Source organism: Passer domesticus, chromosome 11, assembly GCF_036417665.1.
Source record: "Passer domesticus isolate bPasDom1 chromosome 11, bPasDom1.hap1, whole genome shotgun sequence".
NCBI classification, from domain to species: domain Eukaryota; kingdom Metazoa; phylum Chordata; class Aves; order Passeriformes; family Passeridae; genus Passer; species Passer domesticus.
The window spans coordinates 21,693,394-21,716,444 of NC_087484.1; the positions used below are offsets into that span (position 1 = coordinate 21,693,394).

The 23,051-nt window shown below is 49.2% G+C and overlaps 1 protein-coding gene across 4 annotated transcripts in view; it reads left to right on the forward strand.

Annotated features, from left to right (window-relative positions):
* HDLBP (high density lipoprotein binding protein) overlaps positions 1–22,038 on the forward strand; it is a 38,641-nt gene extending 16,603 nt beyond the window's left edge. For all 4 annotated transcript variants that reach the window (XM_064435729.1, XM_064435728.1, XM_064435730.1 and 1 more), the window contains exons 2-28: positions 1,436–1,503; positions 2,051–2,163; positions 3,030–3,184; positions 3,641–3,856; positions 5,450–5,656; positions 6,113–6,328; positions 7,141–7,347; positions 7,550–7,657; positions 8,176–8,280; positions 8,715–8,793; positions 9,452–9,591; positions 9,870–9,974; positions 10,277–10,390; positions 10,718–10,804; positions 10,991–11,122; positions 11,443–11,661; positions 12,486–12,707; positions 12,928–13,146; positions 13,841–13,979; positions 14,384–14,538; positions 15,139–15,243; positions 15,892–16,026; positions 16,562–16,705; positions 16,877–17,062; positions 18,418–18,534; positions 18,932–19,060; positions 19,685–22,038. In XM_064435729.1, coding sequence (XP_064291799.1) covers positions 2,088–2,163; positions 3,030–3,184; positions 3,641–3,856; positions 5,450–5,656; positions 6,113–6,328; positions 7,141–7,347; positions 7,550–7,657; positions 8,176–8,280; positions 8,715–8,793; positions 9,452–9,591; positions 9,870–9,974; positions 10,277–10,390; positions 10,718–10,804; positions 10,991–11,122; positions 11,443–11,661; positions 12,486–12,707; positions 12,928–13,146; positions 13,841–13,979; positions 14,384–14,538; positions 15,139–15,243; positions 15,892–16,026; positions 16,562–16,705; positions 16,877–17,062; positions 18,418–18,534; positions 18,932–19,060; positions 19,685–19,771 — 3,804 coding nt within the window. In that variant the 5' untranslated portion in view covers positions 1,436–1,503; positions 2,051–2,087 and the 3' untranslated portion in view covers positions 19,772–22,038. The remainder of the gene's footprint in view (positions 1–1,435; positions 1,504–2,050; positions 2,164–3,029; positions 3,185–3,640; positions 3,857–5,449; positions 5,657–6,112; positions 6,329–7,140; positions 7,348–7,549; positions 7,658–8,175; positions 8,281–8,714; positions 8,794–9,451; positions 9,592–9,869; positions 9,975–10,276; positions 10,391–10,717; positions 10,805–10,990; positions 11,123–11,442; positions 11,662–12,485; positions 12,708–12,927; positions 13,147–13,840; positions 13,980–14,383; positions 14,539–15,138; positions 15,244–15,891; positions 16,027–16,561; positions 16,706–16,876; positions 17,063–18,417; positions 18,535–18,931; positions 19,061–19,684) is intronic.
* The last annotated feature ends 1,013 nt before the right edge of the window (positions 22,039–23,051 follow it).

Genomic DNA, 23,051 nt, shown 5'->3' on the forward strand with positions numbered 1-23,051 from the left:
TGGACACATAACCATGTCTTACACTGTGGTGTAACCCTGGACAGCAAGGAGATTTCTCCAAGATCAGGTTGCTAGTCACCCTTTCTGTACACAGCAAATGCCTTGCAGAGATCTGCATTGCTGCAGCAGCTGTACTCAGCAGCATGACTGGCTGTCCCAGTACCTGCTGCCTCATTCCTGGATTAATTGCAGCATTAGCTCTATTGCTCTGACAGCACAGTTTGTGCTGCCTTCTGCCTGTTAAAGCCATGTTGAAGTAGGGGAAAACAATGGCCTTGGCTGAGGTGCAGATCAGGCCTGTATGACTCTGTTGCATCACTGTTTTTCTCTGTTCTTCCCTCCTTTCCTTCTGCCACCATCAGCCTCCCATACTGCAGCACAGCTCTAGCATAATGTGAGACACCCCATCAGCAACACTGCATTTTTAGGAGTCACACTGGTTTTGGGAGCCTTTCCTAACTTATTGGAAGGTCAGAGATGGCAGCTGTCACTTTCCTGAAAACAATCAAGTTTGCTGTACAGAAGATGGTCCAAGCAGCACTTCAGGGTGTGTGTGGCTCTTGTCCCATGAGCAGGCAGAGACACTGGGTTTTAGGAGAGTGCCAGCTCTGCAGAAGCACACAGAACAGTTCTGGGGGACTCTGGCTGTGGGTATTGTACAACTGGCAGGGTGTGTACTGTACTGACTTTTACATTTTCACTTGTATTCCTAAGCACTTTTTCAGTAAATTTGCAGATTCAGATTCAGGAGGTGGAAATCCTTTCTCAGCAGTGTGTTTTTCTTCCTGGCTCTGCCTTTTGTACACATTTAAAATAGTCCATGTAAACTAGTGTAAATTTTCTTCTTCAAACTTTCAGATTTAGGCCTGGAGACAGAATTTAGTGCCTGGTGCATGATCTTATTGCAATAAAAACTGCAGAGCTGGACTGCCCAGCAGTTTAGTGTGGAGAGCTCTGAGTGTTTGCCTTAGTTTGTGAGGATGTCTGTGTTGATTCACCCAAGCTCCACTGAACTACATTCCTAACTTGTGACTGATGGCAGTGTTGTTGGCAGGTTTTCAGGTTGTTAGTCTCTTCTGAGTAGAGAAGGTCTTGCTTGCAACCCTGAAATTTCATGTTTTGAACATCTGCTATTAATTGACTATAGTTTTTTGCCTGATATTGGATGGCTACTCTTGTAGCAAGTGTGGTGAAAGAGTAACTACTCCAGACTTCCTGCTGTGAAGTTTGAGTAGATGGTGGGGCTGCCTGCAGAGCTAGTAAAATGTGACAGGTGTCATGTGTGGGGAGATGCAGCTGAGTTTGAGAGTGTTTTGGATAAGGTGCAGCTTTGAACGGTACAGGCCCTGTTGGAAGTCACAGTAACAGGGATGTCATGTTTTCTGTTGTCTTGGATCTAATTTATTTGTTTTAATTAATTTTTTTCTTTCTACAGCAAAAGCTGGCAGGCTGACAAACAGGCAGCTTACAGGACGGACTCTCTGGCTACTGACCATTTAGCTGGTAAGTTCTTATTTTGGGGAGCCAAAGATCTTGCTGCTGCTGAGCTTGCTAGTCAGGCTTTCTGAGTGTCTCCCTAAGTCAGGCACCTAAATAAGTTCCTCATGAAGAGGAATCAGCTTCCTGGGTCCTTTCTCTTTTATCTCTAGGGGTACATGATGGTCTTGGACTGACTGTCCAGCCATTCACATACTCATGTAAAAAATGTACACCATTCATATTAATAAATTAATGAGACTGCACTTTAAGTTAATTAGAGTATGCTTTAAAATTTTGTGGTGTCCCCCTTTCCAGTGACCTTCTTAAGTTACACATCCTCTCCCTTCTTAGGGAGGAGCTCTGGTTTTGGTGACCACTGTGTTGGGAGGAAATATCCCCCCAAAATTCCTGTCTGTTTCAACAAGGAAATCAGGCAGCTGATGGGCCCTGGGGGTGCTTTTCAAGAGGATGACTGGAAGAGTGCTCAATAATATCTACTTTGTCTTGCTGGGCTGACTTTGTTCACCCTGGGTGGTGTTGGTAATACTGTTGCCACTTGCACCTCTTGCAGTGGCATACCCGGATTGTGTGTGGGTGGGAAGTCGACAATGAGCTCCGTGGCAGTTTTGACCCAGGAGAGCTTTGCTGAACACCGCAGCGGCCTGACCCAGCAGCAAGTGAAAGGTGAGTTCCTGAGATGTGCCTCTCAAGCCAGACTGCACAGCCCTCTTACCCAAGCTCAGTCTGTGTGTCTGGTTCCCCAAAAGTGTGCATTTCTCTTTCCTAAATTAGTGTTTTGCTAGATTAGCTTTCCACCCCCAGCAGCACGGTGGTGCTGCTGCACAGTTCAGGGCTATGAGATGGACCTGAACACTTCAGAGAGTTCTGACTAGCAGTGCTCCCAGCCCTGGGATGGGGCACATGCAAGAGTGGGGCACTGAGCTACACGAGAGCCTCATGGATTGGTGTGGTGGGCTGTCATTTCCACCCTTTGCTCAGCCAGGTGCTGGGGGTGGTCACTAACCATACAAACTGACTCTCTGGTGGGTTTTGGCATCCATTCCCAGCTGTGAGCAGCCCCATCTGGTATGGCCCAGTGCACAAGTGAGTTGAACATAATGTACAGGCATACAGGCTTTCCCTAGACTTTGCCCTAACTATAGTCATTCTCTGTCTTTTTTCTGGGCTTATGTTTGTCTTATCCCCTTCTGACCTGCACCCTTTGGTCCTTTCACTTCTTTCTGCTCAGCCTGTTTCCTGCTAATTGAACCCCTCTTGACAGAGTTGGCAATAAGGTGCTGTTCACTCCCTGCACCCCCTGTGCCAGCTCAGACAAGGCTGGTGGCTTGTGGCATCCACTGCAGTCTGTGCTGATGTCAGTCGTGCTCCAGACTTGGCAGCCCCATAGGCATAGTTGTAATAGGATTAATAGCAGGGCACAAGCCATTTGCTCTGCCTTGTTAGTGGTGCCTAATTACAATTGCACTGCCTGTGAACAGGGGCCTTTCTGCAGGGAAAGTGACTCATTTGCCCTATTTGCTTTACTCCAGTTACAGCTTTAAACTCTGAAGAAGAGAATGATCCTCCAACCTACAAGGAAGCCTTCCCTCCACTCCCTGAGAAAGCACCATGTTTGGAAGCTGCTCAGGAACCTGCTGGTCCCTGGAGCAAAATTCGACCAATAAAGGCTTCTGTCATCACTCAGGTTGGTGGGAGTGGATGTCTTATCTCCTGTCTTTTCCCCACTCCCCAAAGTAGGTGAAGTGAAGCATTCCCTGGAGTATGAAATCCTTGGTATGTCAGCCTTTTTGTTGTATTTTACCCTGGTACTGCAGCTGAGAGCTAGGACTGCTCTGGAGCGGGAGGGATGTGTTGGAAAACTGTCCAGAAGGAGCTCTGCATCCCTGTTCCACAAATAGCTGAAGCAGCCCAAAGGGAGGATTGCAGAATTCCTGTAGTGATGCTAATCCCCCTTTAGGAAGAGTCCTAGTGAGGGGCAGACTGGCTGCTGAAGTGCTCCTGCACAACTGATTGATGTGCTGCACAAACCTGGGAGGTCAGCGTGCCACCAAAGTCCTGTATAGCCATGAGAGAGAGGAACTGTCAGGCAGAAGCACACTGACAGCTTGCTGTGCTCTTTTTTGTGTCCGTGGCTGAGCAGGTGTTTCATGTGCCGCTGGAGGAGAGGAAGTACAAGGACATGAATCAGTTTGGAGAAGGCGAGCAGGCCAAGATCTGCCTTGACATCATGCAGAAGACAGGAGCTCACCTGGAGCTGTCTCTGGCAAAGGACCAGGGCCTTTCCATCATGGTCTCTGGCAAGCTGGAAGCAGTCATGAAGGCTCGGAAGGAAATTGTTGCTCGACTGCAAACTCAGGTGAGGGCAGCTAACTGTTTCTCACTTGATCCTTCTCTTCCCCAAGACTCCTGAATGCTTTGAGACCTTTGGGTGTGTGTGCTTATAAGCCAAAGAGGTGTTATTAGATGACTAATTCAGCTTTGCCATATATTTTCAAAGCATACAATTGGCAATTTGGAATGGAAATGAGGCTTAAAATAGGGTTCAAAGCTAATTACAGGCCATGGTGTTGCATGAAGGGTGGAGTTTTCAACCTGTGACTTTGTGCTGAGGTGCTGGTGCTGGCAGGCTACAGGCCCCTCACACAAAATTCATGGTGTGTGAGAACAGAATGGTGCTTTCTCTGAAGTCCTTCAGAGAAGACTGTGGTGGGATGGGAGAAAGAAAAGTAGAGAATGGGGAGTTCTGCCAAATGCTGGAAGTTTCAAATTGAGGTTCTGAGTTGTGTAACTTGAGCCCCATTGGTAAGTAATTACAGACTCCTTGTTTCAGTTGCTTCTCCTTTCAGTCCTCTGCATTTTGATTTCTTACTTTCAGGTTCTTGAGTTCATTATCAAAATGGTACTTCTCACTGAGATCCATCATAGCCAGCTGTCATGGTGTGTTTTTAAGTGTAATGTCCAAGGCAGTTAATGCAGTAGTTAATACCATGTCTGCTCAGCGCTGTTCAGCCCGTGTGTCATGCCCTGCCAGAGGGAGGAAAAAGGGACAAACTCTACATAATGTGCATCTGAAAAAATAGTTTAGGTTGTACTACCACAGATCCATGCCCCACTGTCCTCAAACATCCCTCCTACTTGGCCCCAGGTCTGAAAGGTGTGTCTGTATTGCAACTTCTCCTAGGCTTGGCTGGCATCAGCATGTGGACAGGAAGTTGAAGAGTCACACCAAGTGATCTGCTTTTTATTTGATTTATTTCTTTTTCCACTGTAGCTTGAATTGTAAGTGCCTAGTTAGTTAATAGTTACATATTCCCTGGGCTCAAGAGCATAGTAGCAATCCTAAGCTCAGTAAAAACTCATTGAGAAGGGTAGAAGTCAGGAATCCCTGTTACAAGGATCCCTTTAATGCTAGATTGAGAACAGTTCTGGGGAGCCCTCTTTTTCAAGAGAAAAGCAGTCCCTGAAGCAGCATGTGCTGCTTTGAAGACACCTTAGCACTCAGTAATGGTGAGCATAGTTGAGCTGTCTGCCTGCTGGAATACGTTTCTGGTGTTGAATTTCAGTTTCCTAGGAGTCAGGCCATGTCTTCTTCTCTGTAGCCTTGGCAGCAGATATCAGAGTTCAGATAAACTCTACCCCAGAGCTGTCATCCCAGTTGCTCTCTGGTGCTGAGAGACTGAGAGACAGGGGAGCATAGACACCTCCTCATCTGTGCCTGAAGGCTTATGCTTGTTCAGAGTACTGCTCCTGGGAAAACAGAAGGCTTTTTAGGGAACAGTGAGGTTTAGACTCCTGGAATACAGGACTTTAGATCAACTCCACTGGCATAGTATCAGTCTTGTGCTGGAAGGCATTGTGTTTACTCCTGAGTTGTAGCACTAAGCAGCATCTGAAAAGCTTTCCCTGTACAGGCAAGGGCTCTCATAGACGCTTGGCCTTTGTATTGCAGGCTTCAGCAACAGTTGCCATCCCCAAGGAGCACCACCGTTTTGTCATTGGAAAGAATGGTGAGAAGCTGCAGGACCTGGAGCTCAAAACTGCAACCAAGATCCAGATCCCCCGCCCAGATGACCCCAGCAACCAGATCAAGATCACTGGCACTAAGGAAGGGATTGAAAAGGCCCGACACGAGATCTTGCTTATCTCTGCTGAGCAGGTACTTCAGGCCTGTGATCTCTCCCATGTCATTATCTCAACAGCCATTTTGGTTCTCCATGGTATATTAGATGTTTGTAGCCACCATGACCACAGCCAGTGGTAACACTGTTAGTCTGAACAGAGATGTATAGCATTCCACTGCCTGTTTGAGCACTGCTTCCAGGTTCTGCACCTTCTGCTTGTCCCTTTTGTTCATCTCTGAAGTCAGATAAGCACTTTGCATATTTTGAAGTGAACCATATTAGATAGCAGCTGAGATAAGACAGGAGATTAGAGGTGAATGTCTTAATTTGGGAAGAGCAGTGTTTGTAGATGGAAAGGGATATGGAGCCTGCAAACTAGAGAGGGCACTTGGGCTAGAGTGTCAAGCAAAACAGCACTGGTAATTCAGCTGTATGTGGCAGAGATGGTAATAACAACAGTTTCCACTGAGGGCTGTTGTGGATTCCTGCAGGATAAGCGTGCCGTGGAGCGGCTGGATGTGGAGAAAGTGTACCATCCCTTCATTGCTGGCCCTTACAACAAGCTGGTGAGTGAGCTCATGCAGGAGACGGGGACACGCATCAACATTCCTCCGCCCAGCGTTAACAAGACAGAGATAGTCTTCACAGGGGAAAAGGAACAGCTGGCCCAGGCTGTGGCTCGTGTTAAGAAGATCTATGAGGAGAAGGTATGGATGGTCCCTAGAGCTTCCCATCTTCCCCCTGCTGCTCACAGCCCCTCTTCCCTTCTTGTTGTACTTCTGTGCATCCCTCAGTTGCATACTCCTCATGTCAGCTCTTGCTCAGCAGCCCTTGCAGTACATGGACCTGGGTCTTAACATTTCCTTGCCCAGCAGAGTGGGACTTGGGGTGATTCTGCCTGGGAGGTGACAGATCTCCTGCTTTTCGTGTAATGGAAATTAGCAGACCACAAAGAACTCTGTGGGTGCATGTTTTCACAGGTGCTGCAAAGGAAGGAGGGAAGTGTGAAGGCTACAGTGTGGCCAACTGACAGTATCAAAATTGTTACATGAGTAGAAGTTGCTGAAAAGTAAATTTCACTTCAGTTTATTTTCCATTGCTAGCGTCACTGTGAATATCCTTGTTGTGGGTTGTTGGTCTGTTTTTCCTCATGGTTACGTCTGCATTTGTACCAGTCTGAATTTCAACACAGATAATCAGCTTATGGCGTGGTGTTGCATTACAGCACTGCCTGGGGACAGCTGGGCATTGTGCAAGGGCAGGGGTGTGTATGTGGTCTCTTCCATGTGGTGTCCCAGGGAGCTTAAATGGAATTTTTGTATTTCACCTGTACATTTTTGAGAATAGGGCATTCTGTAGGCAGGTCCCAAAGATGCTAGGCTACTGCATAACTCCTGTGCTCACCTTTGCTTTGATCTTTCCTGGGTGCTGTGCTTTACTGCATCTTGTGTCTCTTCCTTTCACTTTTGTCCTTCCCTGCTCCCTTGTGATTGATGCTCCAGTGCCTCTGCTCCTACAGAAAAAGAAGACTACTACCATCGCTGTGGAGGTGAAGAAGTCCCAGCACAAGTATGTCATCGGCCCCAAGGGTAATTCCCTGCAGGAGATCTTGGAGAAAACTGGAGTCTCTGTCGAGATCCCACCCACTGACAGCAGCTCGGAGACGGTGATACTGCGAGGCGAGCCTGAAAAGCTTGGGCAAGCATTGACTGAAGTCTATGCAAAGGTACTGATGGGATGGGCCAGGCTCCTTTGGAAGCCCCACAAAGACACATCCCTGGGCACTGACTGGTGGAGAGGGGTGGTCTCTGTCAGGCTGTCAGAGATGCAGCTTAGAACTCAGTAACGAGGGTGCAGCATGGGAACTGGAAGGGAATTTTTGTGAAGCCTCTTCCAGTCTGTCCATCAACAGCTTCTCTGTCTCTCAGGCCAACAGTTTTACCGTCTCCTCGGTCTCAGCCCCCTCTTGGCTTCATCGTTTCATCATTGGAAAGAAAGGACAAAACCTGGCCAAAATAACTCAGCAGATGCCAAAGGTATGGATGAGCTTAGCACCAGTTGAGGTAGAATGTGGTTTAATCCAGCTCACTTTTTGTAGAGAGAGAAATTTATTTTAGCATGGATAAAAGCAGGGAGGAAGTGACACAGATCTTATCATTTTCGGGGGAGCTACCAAATTCTACTGCTTCAAACACTTCCCATCCTATGTAACTTCCAAGTGTTGCGTCTTTCAAAGGAAGCTTTATATGTTAGTATTTGGAGAATTGATGTAGTAGGAGACCTGGCAATGCTAAGTTCAATGAGACTTCTCCCTTGTGAATTGGATGGTATCTGGAGAAAGGCTAGGTGAGGAACTTCTTCAAAGCCCTTGCAGACTCAGGACAGCACCAAAACCTTATGCTCTAGACACTGTTATGGCCAAAATTGTAGCTTGCCTATTTCAGAAATCATGTACTCTTAGTGGAAGGGATTGATGGTGTATGCCTGACTGACAGCATTGACCTGGCTTTTGTCTTGGAAAATTCTTACTGGTTTCCTTGCCTTGTGTCTCAAGGTTCACATCGAATTCACTGAAGGAGAAGACAAAATCACTTTGGAAGGACCTACAGAAGATGTGAATGTGGCTCAGGAACAGATTGAAGTCATGGTTAAGGATCTGGTAAGTTGATGGTGCTAGTGTTAATGTATAAGAAGAAAATGAGGAAAGGTGAGGAAACAGAACAGAGATGAAGTGTAGTTCATGTCTGTGGGTATCTTCACAGGCTTAACAGAACTTGCAGAAGGCAAGTTGTGTGGCAGGTGAACAAAAACCTTGGTCTTGGAGCTTTTCTTGAAAAATCACGAGCACATCTTTAGTCTTTTGATGCAGAGAAGGAAAGATTCTCTTTCATTCACAGCTGGAGAGGCATTTAAGTGCCTTGAAATGTTTCACAAGCATGGTGCTCTCAGCTCAAAGCAGAGGAGTGTTCTGCTCTGCTAGCTAGCAGGAGGAGTGCTTGTGGCTGGCAGCTGGAGTCAGTGCCTGCCCTGGCAGTGGGCACAGGCAGCAGCAGAGGGGGCCTGCCCTGCCTAGCCCTGTGCAATTCTTTGTAGATCAACCGGATGGATTATGCAGAAATCAACGTTGACCACAAATTCCACCGACACCTCATTGGCAAGAACGGAGCTAACAGTAAGTGGGCTGCCTTTCTTATCCTTCCTGTGCTCAGACTCTCTGTGATAAGCCTATCATATCGTGGCTCTGCAGCTCAGCCAGGGTGCTGCCTCCATTACATTGCCTCTGCCCTTCTGGAGTGAAGTTGGCACAAAAAGATAAATGGGCAGTGAGGCCTTGGGATGGCTTTAATGTCTTGGAAAGTTGAACAGATTACTCTGCTGTGTTCTGGCAGAATTTTTGTGTTTTGGGGAGGTTGGAGAGTTGTATTTTTTCTTTTTTTTGAGTTGGTCTATGTGAATTTCATTTTAGAACTCAGTTGGGGGAGGGGGGGTGTTAGAAATCCATGGTGAGTTTTTCCCCAAAAATGAATTTAGGATTAGAAATTAATGAGTATCTTCCAGTCTCAATATGGTGGTGTCTGGGGAAGAAATAGATGCCTCACTTTGGCAAGTTAACTATTGCCTCTAGATGCCATAGTATTTAATTGCACAGATTCCTGTGTAGGATCTGGTCTTGCTGAACCCCAGGGTGAAGAGGCACTTTCCCCTGATTCAGTTCCATCCCCTTGGCCTTTCCTCAGAGGCTGATGTACTCCTTAAAGCCTCTAGTCAAGGTGTCTTTGCTTCCAAATTGTGCCCTGGCAGAGTGTGTCACCACAGCCCTTGCCTTGCAGTTAACAGGATTAAGGACCTCTACAAGGTGTCTGTGCGCATTCCCCCGGACAATGAGAAGAGCAACCTGATCAGAATTGAAGGAGACCCACAGGGGGTCCAACAGGCCAAGAAAGAGCTGCTGGAACTCGCTTCCCGTATGGTTAGTGGGATGTGATGCCTGGGAGGCTGTGGGGTTTGAGCTCTTGTGTTCCCCAGTAACTTTCTGGTAGAGGTTTGTGCCCCTGGCCCACTGAGCACTTGGATCTCATGACAAGTGCAAGTTCCTCTATTCCCTTGGATCCTCTTCTCTGTCAACCTAGAGTGAATTCTATCTGGAGGAAAAGCATTGATGACAAGTAAGCTGTTGGGCAGCAAACTGGTAATGACAATTATGTGGCTCTCCTGCTGAACACTCTGGTTAAACTCTGTTCTCCACAGGAAAATGAACGCACCAAGGACCTAATCATTGAGCAGAAATTCCACCGGACCATCATTGGGCAGAAGGGCGAGCGGATCCGGGAAATCCGGGAGAAGTTCCCAGAGGTGAGGCTTTCTAGGAGATCAGGGATTCAGAGGACATGTTTTCTACATGGGTAATAGACACATAATCAGTAAAGTCATAAATGTAGTGTCTCTGTGAGTATGAGAAATATCTAACTGATATGTGTGTGCTCATACATTTAATACATGTGAGAAGATGCTGCTTCTGGCCAGAGGCTGCTAACAGGGTTACCTGCTTCCAAATGGGAAAGGAGACATGCAGGATCCCCAGCAACCTTTGCACATGTCTGACATGAGAATCATTGTATTTGTTTAAGTTGACCCTAAGTGACTGTTTCCTGCAGGTTATCATCAACTTCCCAGACCCTGCACACAAGAGTGACATTGTCCAACTCAGAGGTCCCAAAAACGAAGTGGAGAAGTGCACCAAGTACATGCAAAAGATGGTGGCAGACCTGGTAAGGGAGCTTTCTGTCTGCTAGTCTCTCTTTCATGCCTGGATAATCCTGGAATAGAGAAGAGCTGTAGTGGCTTGGCTAGGGCTGACACACCTCAAGATGAGGGAACTGTGGAATGGTTCTATGTGTATGGGGGAGGAAGGGAATACCTGTTATTTAAGGGCTATAGGAGAGGGTACATGTCTTTGCTTATTCTTGGAAGTGTTCCATATGAAGAATTCCTTGGGTCTAAGCCTGTTGTCAGAGGCTTGTTAATCAAGTTCCTGGGATGGGGTCTCACTTGCCAGGATGGTCTAATCTTCAGTTCTCTCTTCCTTTCTCTCTTAGGTTGAAAACAGCTTTTCTATTTCTGTTCCCATCTTCAAACAATTCCACAAGAACATCATAGGGAAAGGAGGTGCCAACATCAAGAAGGTGAGATACCTTTCCTGTCTTCACTGCTCATTACACTGCTCATTATGGTGACTGCCTGCAGTGAAATCTGATTCACTGGTCTCCCCTGCTCATTGGTAATGCAAAGTAAAACCTCCAAGGCCTTTTTTTCTGACATGGGACACCTCTCAAATAATTTTGCTGGGATTTTTTTTTTTTTGGTGGCAGATCCGTGAAGAAAGCAACACCAAAATAGATCTCCCAGCTGAGAACAGCAACTCAGAGACAATTGTTATCACGGGCAAAAGAGCAAACTGTGAGGCTGCTCGCCACAGAATTTTGGCTATCCAAAAGGAACTGGTAAGTGAAACAACTGGCCTGTTGCAGATTAGGGACTTGAAAACATAAAAATAGGAGTTACAGGAGATAAAAATACAGAAGTGCTTGTAGTGGGGTGTTGCAGGAGGGAGAAAATACAGATGTCAATCTGTTGTTGACTCTTCAACCAAAGTTTGTGGCTGCTGATGCATTAGGAGTGGCCAGTCCCAATTTCCTCTGGTCAGGCATTTGTCATACTCAGTTCTGCAAAGCTCCTGGCAACGTGGGAGTTGGGGAGCCAGCAGAGTCTCTGCAAACACATACCTACAGCTTAACTAACATCCCATACTGTCCTTGCTTAGGCCAACATCACAGAGGTGGAGGTCTCTATTCCTTCCAAACTCCACAATTCCCTCATTGGCGCCAAAGGCCGCTTCATCCGTTCCATCATGGAGGAATGTGGTGGAGTCCACATCCACTTCCCCACAGAGGGCTCTGGCAGTGATACTGTGACCATCAGGGGCCCAGCCCAGGATGTGGAGAAAGCCAAGAAACAGCTGTTACATCTGGCAGAGGAGAAGGTGAGCCTTGCCTTACAGGGGAAGGAGCAGGTTGGTTTGACCAGCTGTTTCTTTTTGGAGGTTGAAGTGATTCCCTCTGTCTGCATGGAAGCCTTTGGTATCAATAGAACAAATAATCTTTTGAGGGATTTGAGTACGGTTTGGATGATTAAAAGAAAGCTGTTCTTCCATCCTTGTGACAAAGAGTTCTTCTCTCATGGGCAGAAGAACTGTCTGTAATGGATCTCTGGCCAGACTGATGATATACTCAGAGTAAAGGCTCCCTGCTTCTGTGGTTTGAATGTTCTTGGGTATCTGCACTTCTCTGAAACACTTTACTCTGTAGCTCTCCTTCACTTTTTTCTTGATCTCTGCATTTCAACTCCTGTTCTTCCATTTCACTGCATATATTCAGATTTGAGAGCTTTTGGTTACAAGACCCTGCTCTGAGTTGTTGTGGCTGACTGACTGGTCATTTTAATAGCAAGCTTTCTAGGGTCAACATGTGAAAATGTTCTCCACAGGAATTAGTTGGTTGCCTCTGAGAGCCTGGCTTGCAGCAGTTAGCAAATGATTGTGTTACCTTTTATGCAGGGCAGACCCTTCTCCTGGGGAAGTCTGCTTATATTCTCATTGGTCATGCTGAGTGTACAGTTAGTTTTTTGGTCCTGAGAGTGTCTTTGGGGTGGTGTTTTTAATTTAAGACATACTTTCAACAGTGTGCTGCACCTTGCTTTTGCAGCACTCTGCATGTGGGTGCAGGCAACATATCTACATGCTGACTGTTGGTGCTGGTGGTATTTTCTATATATTGACATGTTCCATGGGTCTCTGACTCCTTTCAGCAAACAAAGAGTTATACCGTGGACCTCCGTGCAAAGCCAGAGTACCACAAATTCCTTATTGGTAAGGGTGGTGGCAACATCCGTAAGGTGCGAGACAACACGGGGGCCCGCATCATCTTCCCCACCTCTGAGGACAAAGATCAGGAACTGATCACTATCATGGGAACAGAAGAGGCTGTCAAAGAGGCACAGAAGGAGCTGGAGGCCCTCATCAAGAACTTGGTATGAACTTTTTCTACTTTCTTGCCTCTCACTATTGCAAGGTGTAACGAGGCAACATGAAGGACCTGCTTGTCCTAAAAGCATTTGCTGCCCTTCGTGGGAGCTCAGGAAGATCCTTCCTTGTCTTGGGGTGAGGTTGTAAGCTGATTGCTGTTGAGTGCAGTCAACTCATGCCTGTCACCAGGACAGGTGGGGTTGACTGGCTGTTGTGTGTTGGCAGGATAATGTGGTTGAAGACTCCATGGTGGTTGACCCCAAGCACCACCGCCACTTTGTCATCCGTCGAGGCCAAGTTCTCCGTGAGATTGCAGATGAATATGGTGGTGTGATGGTCAGCTTCCCGCGCTCCGGCACCCAGAGCGATAAGGTCACCCTCAAGGGAGCCAAGGACTGTGTGGAGGCAGCCAAGAAACGCATCCAGGAGATCATCGAGGACCTGGTATGTTGTAGAAAAACTGTTTCTTCTGTACTCTGTTCCCTCAGCAGTGTCCTGCTTGAACCTGCCATATGACCAAGCTTTATGTGAACAAGTCCCATGGTAGTTCTTGGATTTGAACCTTTGCTGTCAACATATGGGGTCTGCAGACTTTAGATCCTGCCTTGGGCGTAGCAGCTGGCTCCAAAATGCCAATGCTGCATGAATGAATCTCCTCTGACAATCTTGGTTTTTAGGGGTGGAAGAAGGCCACTCCTTGATGTACCTCTGGACATTAAAAGATTGGAGCCTTCTTGTTCCTCTCCATGTCTGGCCTTGGGCAGTGGTTGCTTTCAGGGGTTTCCTGCACTGCTAGTATTGGCTTTTGGAAGCAGTCAAGTGTCAAAACTGTTCTTTTCCCATCTATCTTTATATTTTTTCATTTCTTCTAATGCTTCCTCCTCTTCAGAGTACTAAAGAGTTTGAGCTTTGCTCTTGGAAGCCTTTAATGTCCTGAGTTGAAGGTAGCCTTCTTTAAATCCTCTGCTCTTCTAAAAGAGGAATGATTCTTGGAAATTTTGAGTTCTTCCTCTGTCAGCCATTGTTATCTTTTCTGACTTCTCTCTGTGTCCATTTTGGATTTCACCGTGCACAAACATCCTGTTTTGTGGTGTGAAAGAGGCTGCATCACAATAGGGCCAACTCTGCTTTCCCACAGGAAGCTCAAGTGACAATCGAATGCACCATTCCCCAAAAGTTCCACCGCTCCATTATGGGCCCCAAAGGGTCCCGGATCCAGCAGATCACCCGCGACTACGGCGTCCAGATCAAATTCCCTGACAGGGAGGAAAACCCAGGTATGTCTGTGGATGCATGTTAGGATGGTAGTTGGGTTTATCAAATAAGTGTAGTGTAGCCTACGCTCTGTACCAGTGGGTATGTTCTACTTAAAATCCATGGAGAGAACTGACCTTGGTGTTCCTGCCGTGTCCTTGAATCTGGGCTTGGCATCAGCCTTGTCTTCCTGGGAACGGGACAGTTTCAGGACAGGTCTGTCAAACTGCAGACCTGGATGTTGCAAACATGTTGTCACTGCAGAGTGCAGGGAGAACAAGGACTTACCCTGACAAAAAAGGCTCTGTGAGCTTAGTGAGGTCTCTCTGAGCTCTCACTGGTGGCTGAGCCTTAGGATCTGGAGGAGGGAGATGATGAGTGAGGAGGGGGCTCTGTGCACTGAACACCAGACTTTCCATGTTTTCAGCCCCTGTTGTGGAGCCAGCTGTGCAGGAGAATGGTGAGGAAGGTGGGGAAGGCAAGGAAGGGAAGGACACGGATCCCAGCTCTCCGAAGAAGTGCGATATCATCATCATCTCTGGCCGCAGGGAGAAGTGTGAGGCAGCAAAGGAGGCACTGCAGGTGTGTGGCTTTCTCAGCCCCTTGTTAAGGTGGTGATGCTTGGATGTAATTTTTGGTGGTGGTAGTAAAAGCTGCTCAGTCCAGGTGCAATGCAAGTAGTCAATGATGTTGGCTGTACAGGGGTTCTGTGCTGCTCAAGGGAAGCCCCTCTGCTCTTTGACTTAGCCTGGCAGCTTGAAATCATAAAGCCTGACTTGGTAATTACTAGTGGTTGTAAGCAGCCCCAATAGCCATAAAAGCATGACATGATTGTTTTATGGAGCACAGCTGAGAAGAGGAGGAGTCTGGTTGAGGCTGAGTCATTCCAGGTTCAGCAGACCTTGCCATGCTTCTGTAGTGATGTTTTCCAAGTCTTTGCTAGGCTGAAGTCAAGGATATGAAAGCAACTTGTCCCACAGCTGGGGTTTCAGATGGCTTCTTTCAAAAACATGCAACAGGTCATTTTAGTGTTCCCAGTTGTCCTCAGTTTCTGTCAAATTTGTATCCTGACTACAAGGGAATGTACCTCTGTTCAGCAACATATTCTTTTGGGCAACTACATGGCAAGCTAGAAGACAGGAGAAGTTTTTCCACTGGTAAACTGTGCTCCATCCCCTTCAGGCTCTGGTTCCTGTCACCATTGAGGTGGAAGTTCCCTTTGATCTTCACCGTTACATCATAGGCCAGAAAGGAAGCGGGATCCGCAAAATGATGGATGAGTTTGAAGTAAGTTGTTGCCCTTCCTTCCATCTCCTCTGTCCTGGAGAATCTGTAAGTGACCATGTTGGGGGTTTGGACAGTTACAACATACTCAGGTCTGCTGTGGAATCCAAGGCTCCATAGTAGGAAAATGATCCCTGGGTGTTTTGGACCCTGGATCCAGGTCTTGGTAGGTTTCATGCTGAAGCAGTACAGTCAGTGTTGATGTTGTGAGTGTTGCATGACTTGTTTGGTGTCTGCAGGGATTCCTCATCAGTGTGAGAGTTGTTTTCCTCCTGGGCCCTGGGAAACAGCTCTGCTGTGCCTACCCTTTCAGGAGAATTCTCCAGAGCCTCCGGGCTGATGCAGGTTGGCTGCAGTCAGTGTCATTGAACATATATTTGTTTCCTGGCCTCTCTAGGCCAGCACAGGGGTTGGAGAAACAGAATTCAATTCAAAAACCATCTAGAAATGGTCCCAGGCAACTGATTCCAGGTGGCCCAGCTTGATGACCTTCTTGATAACCTCAGCCATTCTGTGGTTTTTAGGCTGCCTGGGTGGGAGCTGGTCTTAGTGCTGGGGGAGACCAGGGAGGTGCCAGCTTGCAGTCAGAGGCATCCCAAGTGATACAGAATGAGCAGTGATACAAAATGATAATTGCTGCTTGTTACTCAGGTGAACATCCAGGTGCCTGCTCCTGAGCTGCAGTCAGATATCATCACAATCACTGGGCTGGCTACCAACCTGGACCGTGCCAAGGTCGGGCTCCTGGAAAGAGTGAAGGAGCTGCAAGCTGAACAGGAGGATCGGGTAAGGCCTGTGCCTGTTCTCCTTCCTTCCAGCCAAACATGGCTTCAGCCTCTGGGTGCAGACTCCTGGAACACCTCATCTTTTAGGAGCACCTTTAGCTGCTCTGTGGGTGTGGAATGGTCATAAATGATTTACTCAAAGGTAGCTCATTTACCATGAACTGACAGGAGAGTTTGGGAATGTCACTTTGGGCTGTCCAGGTCTCTCTTGCACCTTCATGTACTTCTGAGACACTGGTGGGTGGGAACCTTGCTGTGCTGCCAGTCTCTCTCTACCTATCCTCCCTGAATCCTTATCACATCTCTGAATAATAGGTTAGGGATGAGTTGGGTGGTTGGTTGTTGTTTGCAGTTTCCCTCTGAACTTGGTGAAAGCACAAAGCTCCAGTGGATGGATGGCTTGGGTGCTCAAGCATGGCCCTGCAAAATGTGTTCCATGCATCTCAGAAGCCAGAAGGAGATGCTGTGACTTAAGAGGACATCACTGGAACTGCCATGGTGTGTTCCTTGCTCTCACTCTGCTTCTCCTGTTCCAGGCCTTGCGGAGCTTCAAACTGACAGTCACTGTAGATCCCAAGTACCACCCTAAAATCATTGGGCGGAAGGGAGCAGTGATCACCCAGATACGCACAGAGCATGAGGTCAACATCCAGTTCCCTGACAAGGATGATGAAAGCCAGGTGAGAGATCAGACAGAGTGCAAGGATGGCTAGTGCTTGTCTCTGAGCCTCTTCTTGAGAGCTCTGAACTCTCTCCACCTTTGGATAAGGAGGATGGTGAAGGGGATTAGCAGGGAGAAAGCTTGCTCAGCTGCTTATGAGCTTGGTGTCTCACACATGTGTGTGCCCCAGGCCCAGGACCAGATCACCATTACTGGCTATGAGAAGAACGCCGAGGCTGCCCGGGACGCCATCATGAAGATCGTTGGGGAGCTGGAGCAGATGGTGTCCGAGGATGTGACTCTGGACCATCGTGTTCACGCGCGCATCATTGGTGCGCGTGGAAAAGCCATCCGCAAAATCATGGATGAGTTCAAGGTGAGCCCTGGGGCAGTGCCACACGGGTCAGGCTGGGCTGGGCAGCCACTTCTGCTGTGGAGAGAGCTTGGTGATGAACGAGGCTCACATCTTGTGGTTCTTGTGTCTTGTGCCTGCTCTGCATCTTCAGCTAGAACAGACATGAAAGAAAGGCCAGTGCTGCCCTGCTCACTTTCAACTCCACCAGCATATGAGCAGCATCCCTGGCCCAGGACACCCACCTGGGCTGTCTGGACACCACAGTCAGACACCAGCTGAAGCATCCCCACACCACCTCAGCTCTAAGTCATGTTTCTCTGGGAGCCAGGCCAGGAGCTTTTACTGTTTTGCTGGAACCCAGACTAAAGTAGAACTTAGTGCTTTGGATTAGCTCTTCAAGCAGCACTGAGTTCTGTCCCTCTCTGGAGCCCTTTTGTTGGGTTTCTTGCAGACAGGGTCCCAGATGATCTTGACAAAGAGGAGGAGGTGTGTATGTCAGCTACTCTGATTACTGGAAGTGGGCAGCCAGGCCTCTTGCTGGGAGGCTCTGCAAGGAGATTGTCCCCAGACTCCTCAGCTACCTTGAGCTTAGTTCAGGGAATTCTTCTGGCTTTCCTGTAGGGCAATGTGGATCCCCTTGACTGGGAATCATGGTGTATATTCTCAGGGCTGTGGATGTGGCAAAGTTGGCTGGCTCTGGGGGGGTCAGGAACCTCTGCCCTGATAGCATATGGCATCAGCAGCATGCTTTACTGCAGGGCCAGCAGTGAATGTGAATACTGAGGGATGGGATTTTGGGGACTTGCATTTTGGCTGGCCTCAGTTATTGAAACAAACTGGTTCCCAAATGAGCAGCCTTTGGGTTTGGTGCTGTCCTGTTTAGATTTCTGGCACCCATCTGTAAGGCAGGGTGTGAGAGAGCACAGTGCTTGTGCATGGGGTGCACTAGGCCAGCTCTGTAAAGCCATTGTCAGCCAGGATTATTCTGTGGCAAACACAGAAAGCTCATTGTGCTTTGTGGTGATGGATCAGTGGTAAAAATGCTTGCAGCAGTGTGAGGACACTGTCTGGAAATGCAGCCCCTCTCCTGCCTGTACTGCCCAGAAAACTCAGCCTCTGGGAGTGAGAGGGGCTGCTGGAAACTGGGTCCTTACTACAGACTGCTCTGCTTTCCTCCACAGGAAACTGGGCAAACTTTGGGGCCAGCTCACCCCTCAGTGTCTGAGCTGTGGAGATGTAAAACAGACTTGTGGCTGTGAACAGACAATAATTAGGGTATCAGTGACTGGTCTGTGATTCCAGTGACAAGGGTCATGGGGAGTCTGTGGCATTTCAGATGTGCAGGTGGAAGTGTTGTGCTGTTCCTTGTGTTCCAGGTGGATATTCGCTTTCCCCAGAGTGGGGCTCCTGACCCCAACTGTGTGACTGTGACAGGACTCCCTGAGAATGTAGAAGAAGCTATTGATCACATCCTGAACTTGGAGGAGGAATATGTAAGTGTTCAGCAAATCTGACAGGGCTTAGGAAGAGCTTCCCCTGCCACAGAGCTGGATGTCTCAGCTGTGTCCACGTGGTATTTTCTTCCACTGCATCAGAGAAATTGAGCCCTGTGCAGGTGGCTGTCCCTTGCACTGCAGCTGTCCCTCAGACCAGCTGGACTGCCCCCTCTGTCCAGGAGAGGACAGTGAATGAGAATGCTGGGACACCCCAGGATGTTCTTGCCTTGTAGCAGCCTGCACCAGTTAAAAGTTGTGGCCCTCAGACTAGTGCAGACACACCATTTTTGGTCATTGTAGAACAGGTTGCAGTGTGGTGAGATGGAGGGATGGGCATTTTATTCCAGTTTGAGGAGCTATCCAGATCCCCCCCTCACTGGTTGTGTTACTGCAGCTTGCAGATGTGGTGGACAACGAGGCAATGCAGGTGTACATGAAGCCCTCCTCACATGAAGAGTCCAAGGCCCCCTCCAAGGGCTTTGTGGTGAGAGATGCCCCCTGGGCCACTGTCAACAACGAGAAGGTGAGTGCTGCTTGTGCTGCAGGCTGGGGGCACAGAGCGTGGGGACACTTCTGTCTGTGCTGGGGACACAGCAGTCTCTCTCCCTGGTGACACAGAAAGCAGCTTTTAGCTGCTCTTTGTGGCCTGAGCACAGGTCTGGGCTCTCCTGTCCAGCTTTCAAAGCACTTTCCCAGTATCTTGTCACTCTGGCTACATCAGTGTGGAGCTGTTGGGGCATGGGGGATCCTTACCAGAAAGTGTCCTGCCAGGTTCTGTCATTTTTAGGGGTAGTGGTAGGGCCTGGGACTTGAGACTCGTGCTGCAGCACAGAACTGGCTCAGTGTTTGCAGCTCTGAGCTGGGACATGTGGCAGCTCATCCTCAGCTGCCCCGGTGCTGCTGCAGGGCTGGCCTGACCCTGCTCCAGTGTCCCAGTTACCGAGCTGGGACCCTTGGAGCCCTTAGCACCTTATCTGCACCCTCCTCAATGTCACCCCTAGATGTCCTGGGGCCACAATTATCCTTTTTGTCCCTTCCCCATTGTCTTTCCTCCTGGGATATCAACGATGCTGCTTAGTTCAGGGCCTCACCATGTAAGTTCACAGCAGGGCAGGAGCTTAACTTGTTCCCTTTTTGTTTGCTCTAGGCCCCTGATATGAGCAGTTCTGAAGACTTCCCCAGCTTTGGGGCTCAAGTGGCCCCCAAGACTCTTCCCTGGGGACCCAAACGATAATGACCTGGAAGCAGAAACTCTCCAGCCCGCTGACCTGACACTAACCTGCCACAAATACTCCTGTCTGAAATCTGACCCAGCGGCTGGAGCACAAATCAATTGTCCCAAGAGGTCTCCTAATGGTGTCTGGAGTGCTAGACCCCATCCTGCTCCCCTCAGCTATCACCGTGTCTAGGACCCACCCTCATCTCTTGATGGATATTCTTTCCTCCTTTGGAACAAGACTTCCACTCAGATTCAAACACTAAATGTGTGTGTTTTTGTTAGAAACTTCATAATTGACTCCAAGTGGCTAAGATTTGCAGCTTCCCAAGCGCTAGCAGAGCAATCTGCTCTCTTGAGCATGTCTGACTAGGCATTCTCGCCTTCATTAGGAGACCTCCTTTACTGTGGCTAGGAATCTACTTCCTGTCTCATGACCTCAGGAAATAAATTTCCTTGACTTTCTAAAGCCAAAACGTTTGCCCTCTTTCCTTTGTGTTTATCCCAGGCCTTACCTTACCTTTGTAGAGTGCAATCAACTTTTTTTTCCTTTTAACTGCCAAAAATTCATTTAATGCTGATAGCTGACTGTGGGGAGAGAGCTTCAAATAATCTATAATGTCAGAAACCTGCTTTTTAAAGAAACAAAACCTTCAATAGGCTGTAGAGACAACAGAGATGGAAGGGGCCAGAACAACATCTGGCTGCTCTGGTCAGGAAAACAGCCGTGAGCGCAGCGAGCGCGCGTCCCTGCGCCGCACCAGGCACAGCCCCAGCCTGCACACTCGACCAGTCTTCCAGTGCTTGATGACAGACCCTGCTCCTTTTCCCCCTTCCCAGCAGTGTGAGCAGGCAGGAGAGCCAGCACACGATGGGACAGGTTTGGCTCGGCCGAGGTGGCTGCAGGGACACGGCTCAGAGCAGCTGGTGGGACACAGCCTGGAGGAGCTGTGGCTCGCTGTTAGTGCTGTGGCAGTCACACTGTTCCTGTTGCCTTCTTTCTACCTCAATCAGCAGTATGATGGGGGCCTCTCGATGGTCGTGGGTTAGCAGCTGCTCTGCTGTCACCTGGGCAGCTGTAGCAGAAGCATGGAGGAGAAGCAAGAGGAGCCTTGTGTCTCTGCACAGCTGTGGGAGCTGCTCCAGAGGGGAGCAGAGCATGGTGGTGCTGAGGCAGGCTATGAATCCATAGGACTGCATGCTGAGTTAGCACAGGGCTGTGGCTGGAGCTGTGCCCTAGCCCTGGGCTGCAGAGGTTGTGTGAGCCAGGCTTCTGCTCCGACAGCATTGGGGGTTGATGTGTGTGCTGAGCCCTCCTGAGACCTCCATCATGTGGTAGAGGGTGATCCATGATCTGTACTCGGGGCCTCTTGCACCTGGGCCCTGCCACAGCTTGCTCAAAGGGTGTTGTCTGAGCTCCTCCAGCAAGAGGAAAGCCATGTCTTCATGGAGGGAGGCATGTAGCATGGGCTTTTTGTGTGCCCCCACTTCCCTGCATTGGTCCTACAGAGCTTGTAGTCTGAGCCATTCCTCCTCTGTCCCAGCTGCTTCAGCTCTTGGCCAAGCAGCAGTCCCTAGCCTCTCTTGTCTAGTGCTGCTGACAGAGCACAACTGTGGCAGGCTGAGCCCAGCTGCCTTGCCTTCCCTCCTTGGGACAGGCTGAACATGCCGATGCTTTTCCTTCCTGCGCCAGCTCTTCTTGGCAGAGACTGCTATGCACAAGTCAAACCAAAACCTCACAGCGCTCTCCTTTAGTGTGAGAACCAAGTGAAACTGCATGGCCCGTTGTGGGGTGCCTGGTTGGCCCTGGAGGACAGGGTGGCCTTGCCTCCAGCACGGGAGAAGGGGAACTAGGGTGGTACCTTCCCGTCTGCGTCTGTCAGGAAATGGTTAATACCCTGTAGCTTAGGTCTGCCCTGCATCACCAAGCCTATCACCCCCTCCTCCTCTTTATTCCCCCGTGCCCTCACCAGTTGCACAGCGAGGCTTGAGTTACATCCAGGGCACCCACTGCCTTGGGCTCATGCCCCACAGCCCAACCTTCCACTCTAAAGAAGGTCATGAAGTGATTGTACCTAGTACTGTCCCCAGCACCCTCCTTCCGCAGCAGACTGTGGCATGTGTCCATTTCTTCTCTTTGACGTCTTCCATATTGTACGTTTCCATAGCAATGATCCCTTGGCCTTAACTTTGGAATTTGGAGACTATATGCAAACATGTAAAAAGGCTCATGAGTATGGATGACACTGGAATTTTATAAATTCTAAAATAAAACCTGAAACAGCTTGGAGTGTGGTGGATATTATTTCTGCTGGTGGGGTGAGAGCCAGGGCAGCCCATGCTTGCCTGGGTTCAGCCAGGGATTCAGGGACTTCAAGTTTGCCCTTGAAGGAGTGGGACTCACGTGGCAAGTGGTGGGTGGAAGGAAGGGGGTGAGAGCAGGAAAGGGATGGGATCTGTGCCCTCCTCACAGGGAAACACAAACCTGCTTGCCTCCAGGCAGCTGGTGCCAGGGATGCTGCTGGTGTAAGGGAGGGGAGGCATCAGCCATGGTCCCTCTTGCTCAGCTACTCCTCAGCCAGAGCCTCTTTGGCCAGGTACTGTTCACACTTCATCTTAACCTCATGCATGTCAGGTACCAGCCCTGTAATCACATCCAGTAGGGAAACCCAAATGCTGGGAGAGGATGGGAGGTGTGCTGAGTCCTTACCCCTGCCCCAACACCACACCCAGTGCTACCAGCTGGGCTCAGCAGCTGGCACCTCAAAGGGGATGATGAAACCCGAGCATGCAGCCAAGGGCAGGCTGCCCTCCTGGCCCTGAGTGCTCCCTGACTGAGGGGCAGAGTGCAGCAGGTACTGACTGACCTCCCTAGCATTCCTCCTGCTCCCAGCCTGCCATGCCAGAGCACAGCAGGACCAGCCCTCGGGCAGCTCCTGCTGGGCCCTAAGTCACAGGTAACCCGGCCCTGAGGGAGTTTATTCCTCACAAAAACCCCTCCCTCCACAAGGGTGGCCAGGGACCCTCCCCACCCTGCACACAGACGTGTCCAGCCATGCTCAGCCCTGGCACGAGTGAGGGCCCCAGGACCTCAAGGAAGTGGGTGGACAACGTGGACCTGGCTAAAAGTTGCTCTGCTAAACAAAATATTTGCTGTGGCAGAGTCAGAGAAAGGCAAAATGCCAGCCTGAGGAAGGAGGAGCCAGCCGAGGCAGGAGCAGGCTCCCACCTGCATGGGCTTTGCTCTGCAGGACAAAGTCTGTGGTGTGTGCACCAAGGTGAAGTTCACGTGCAGGCT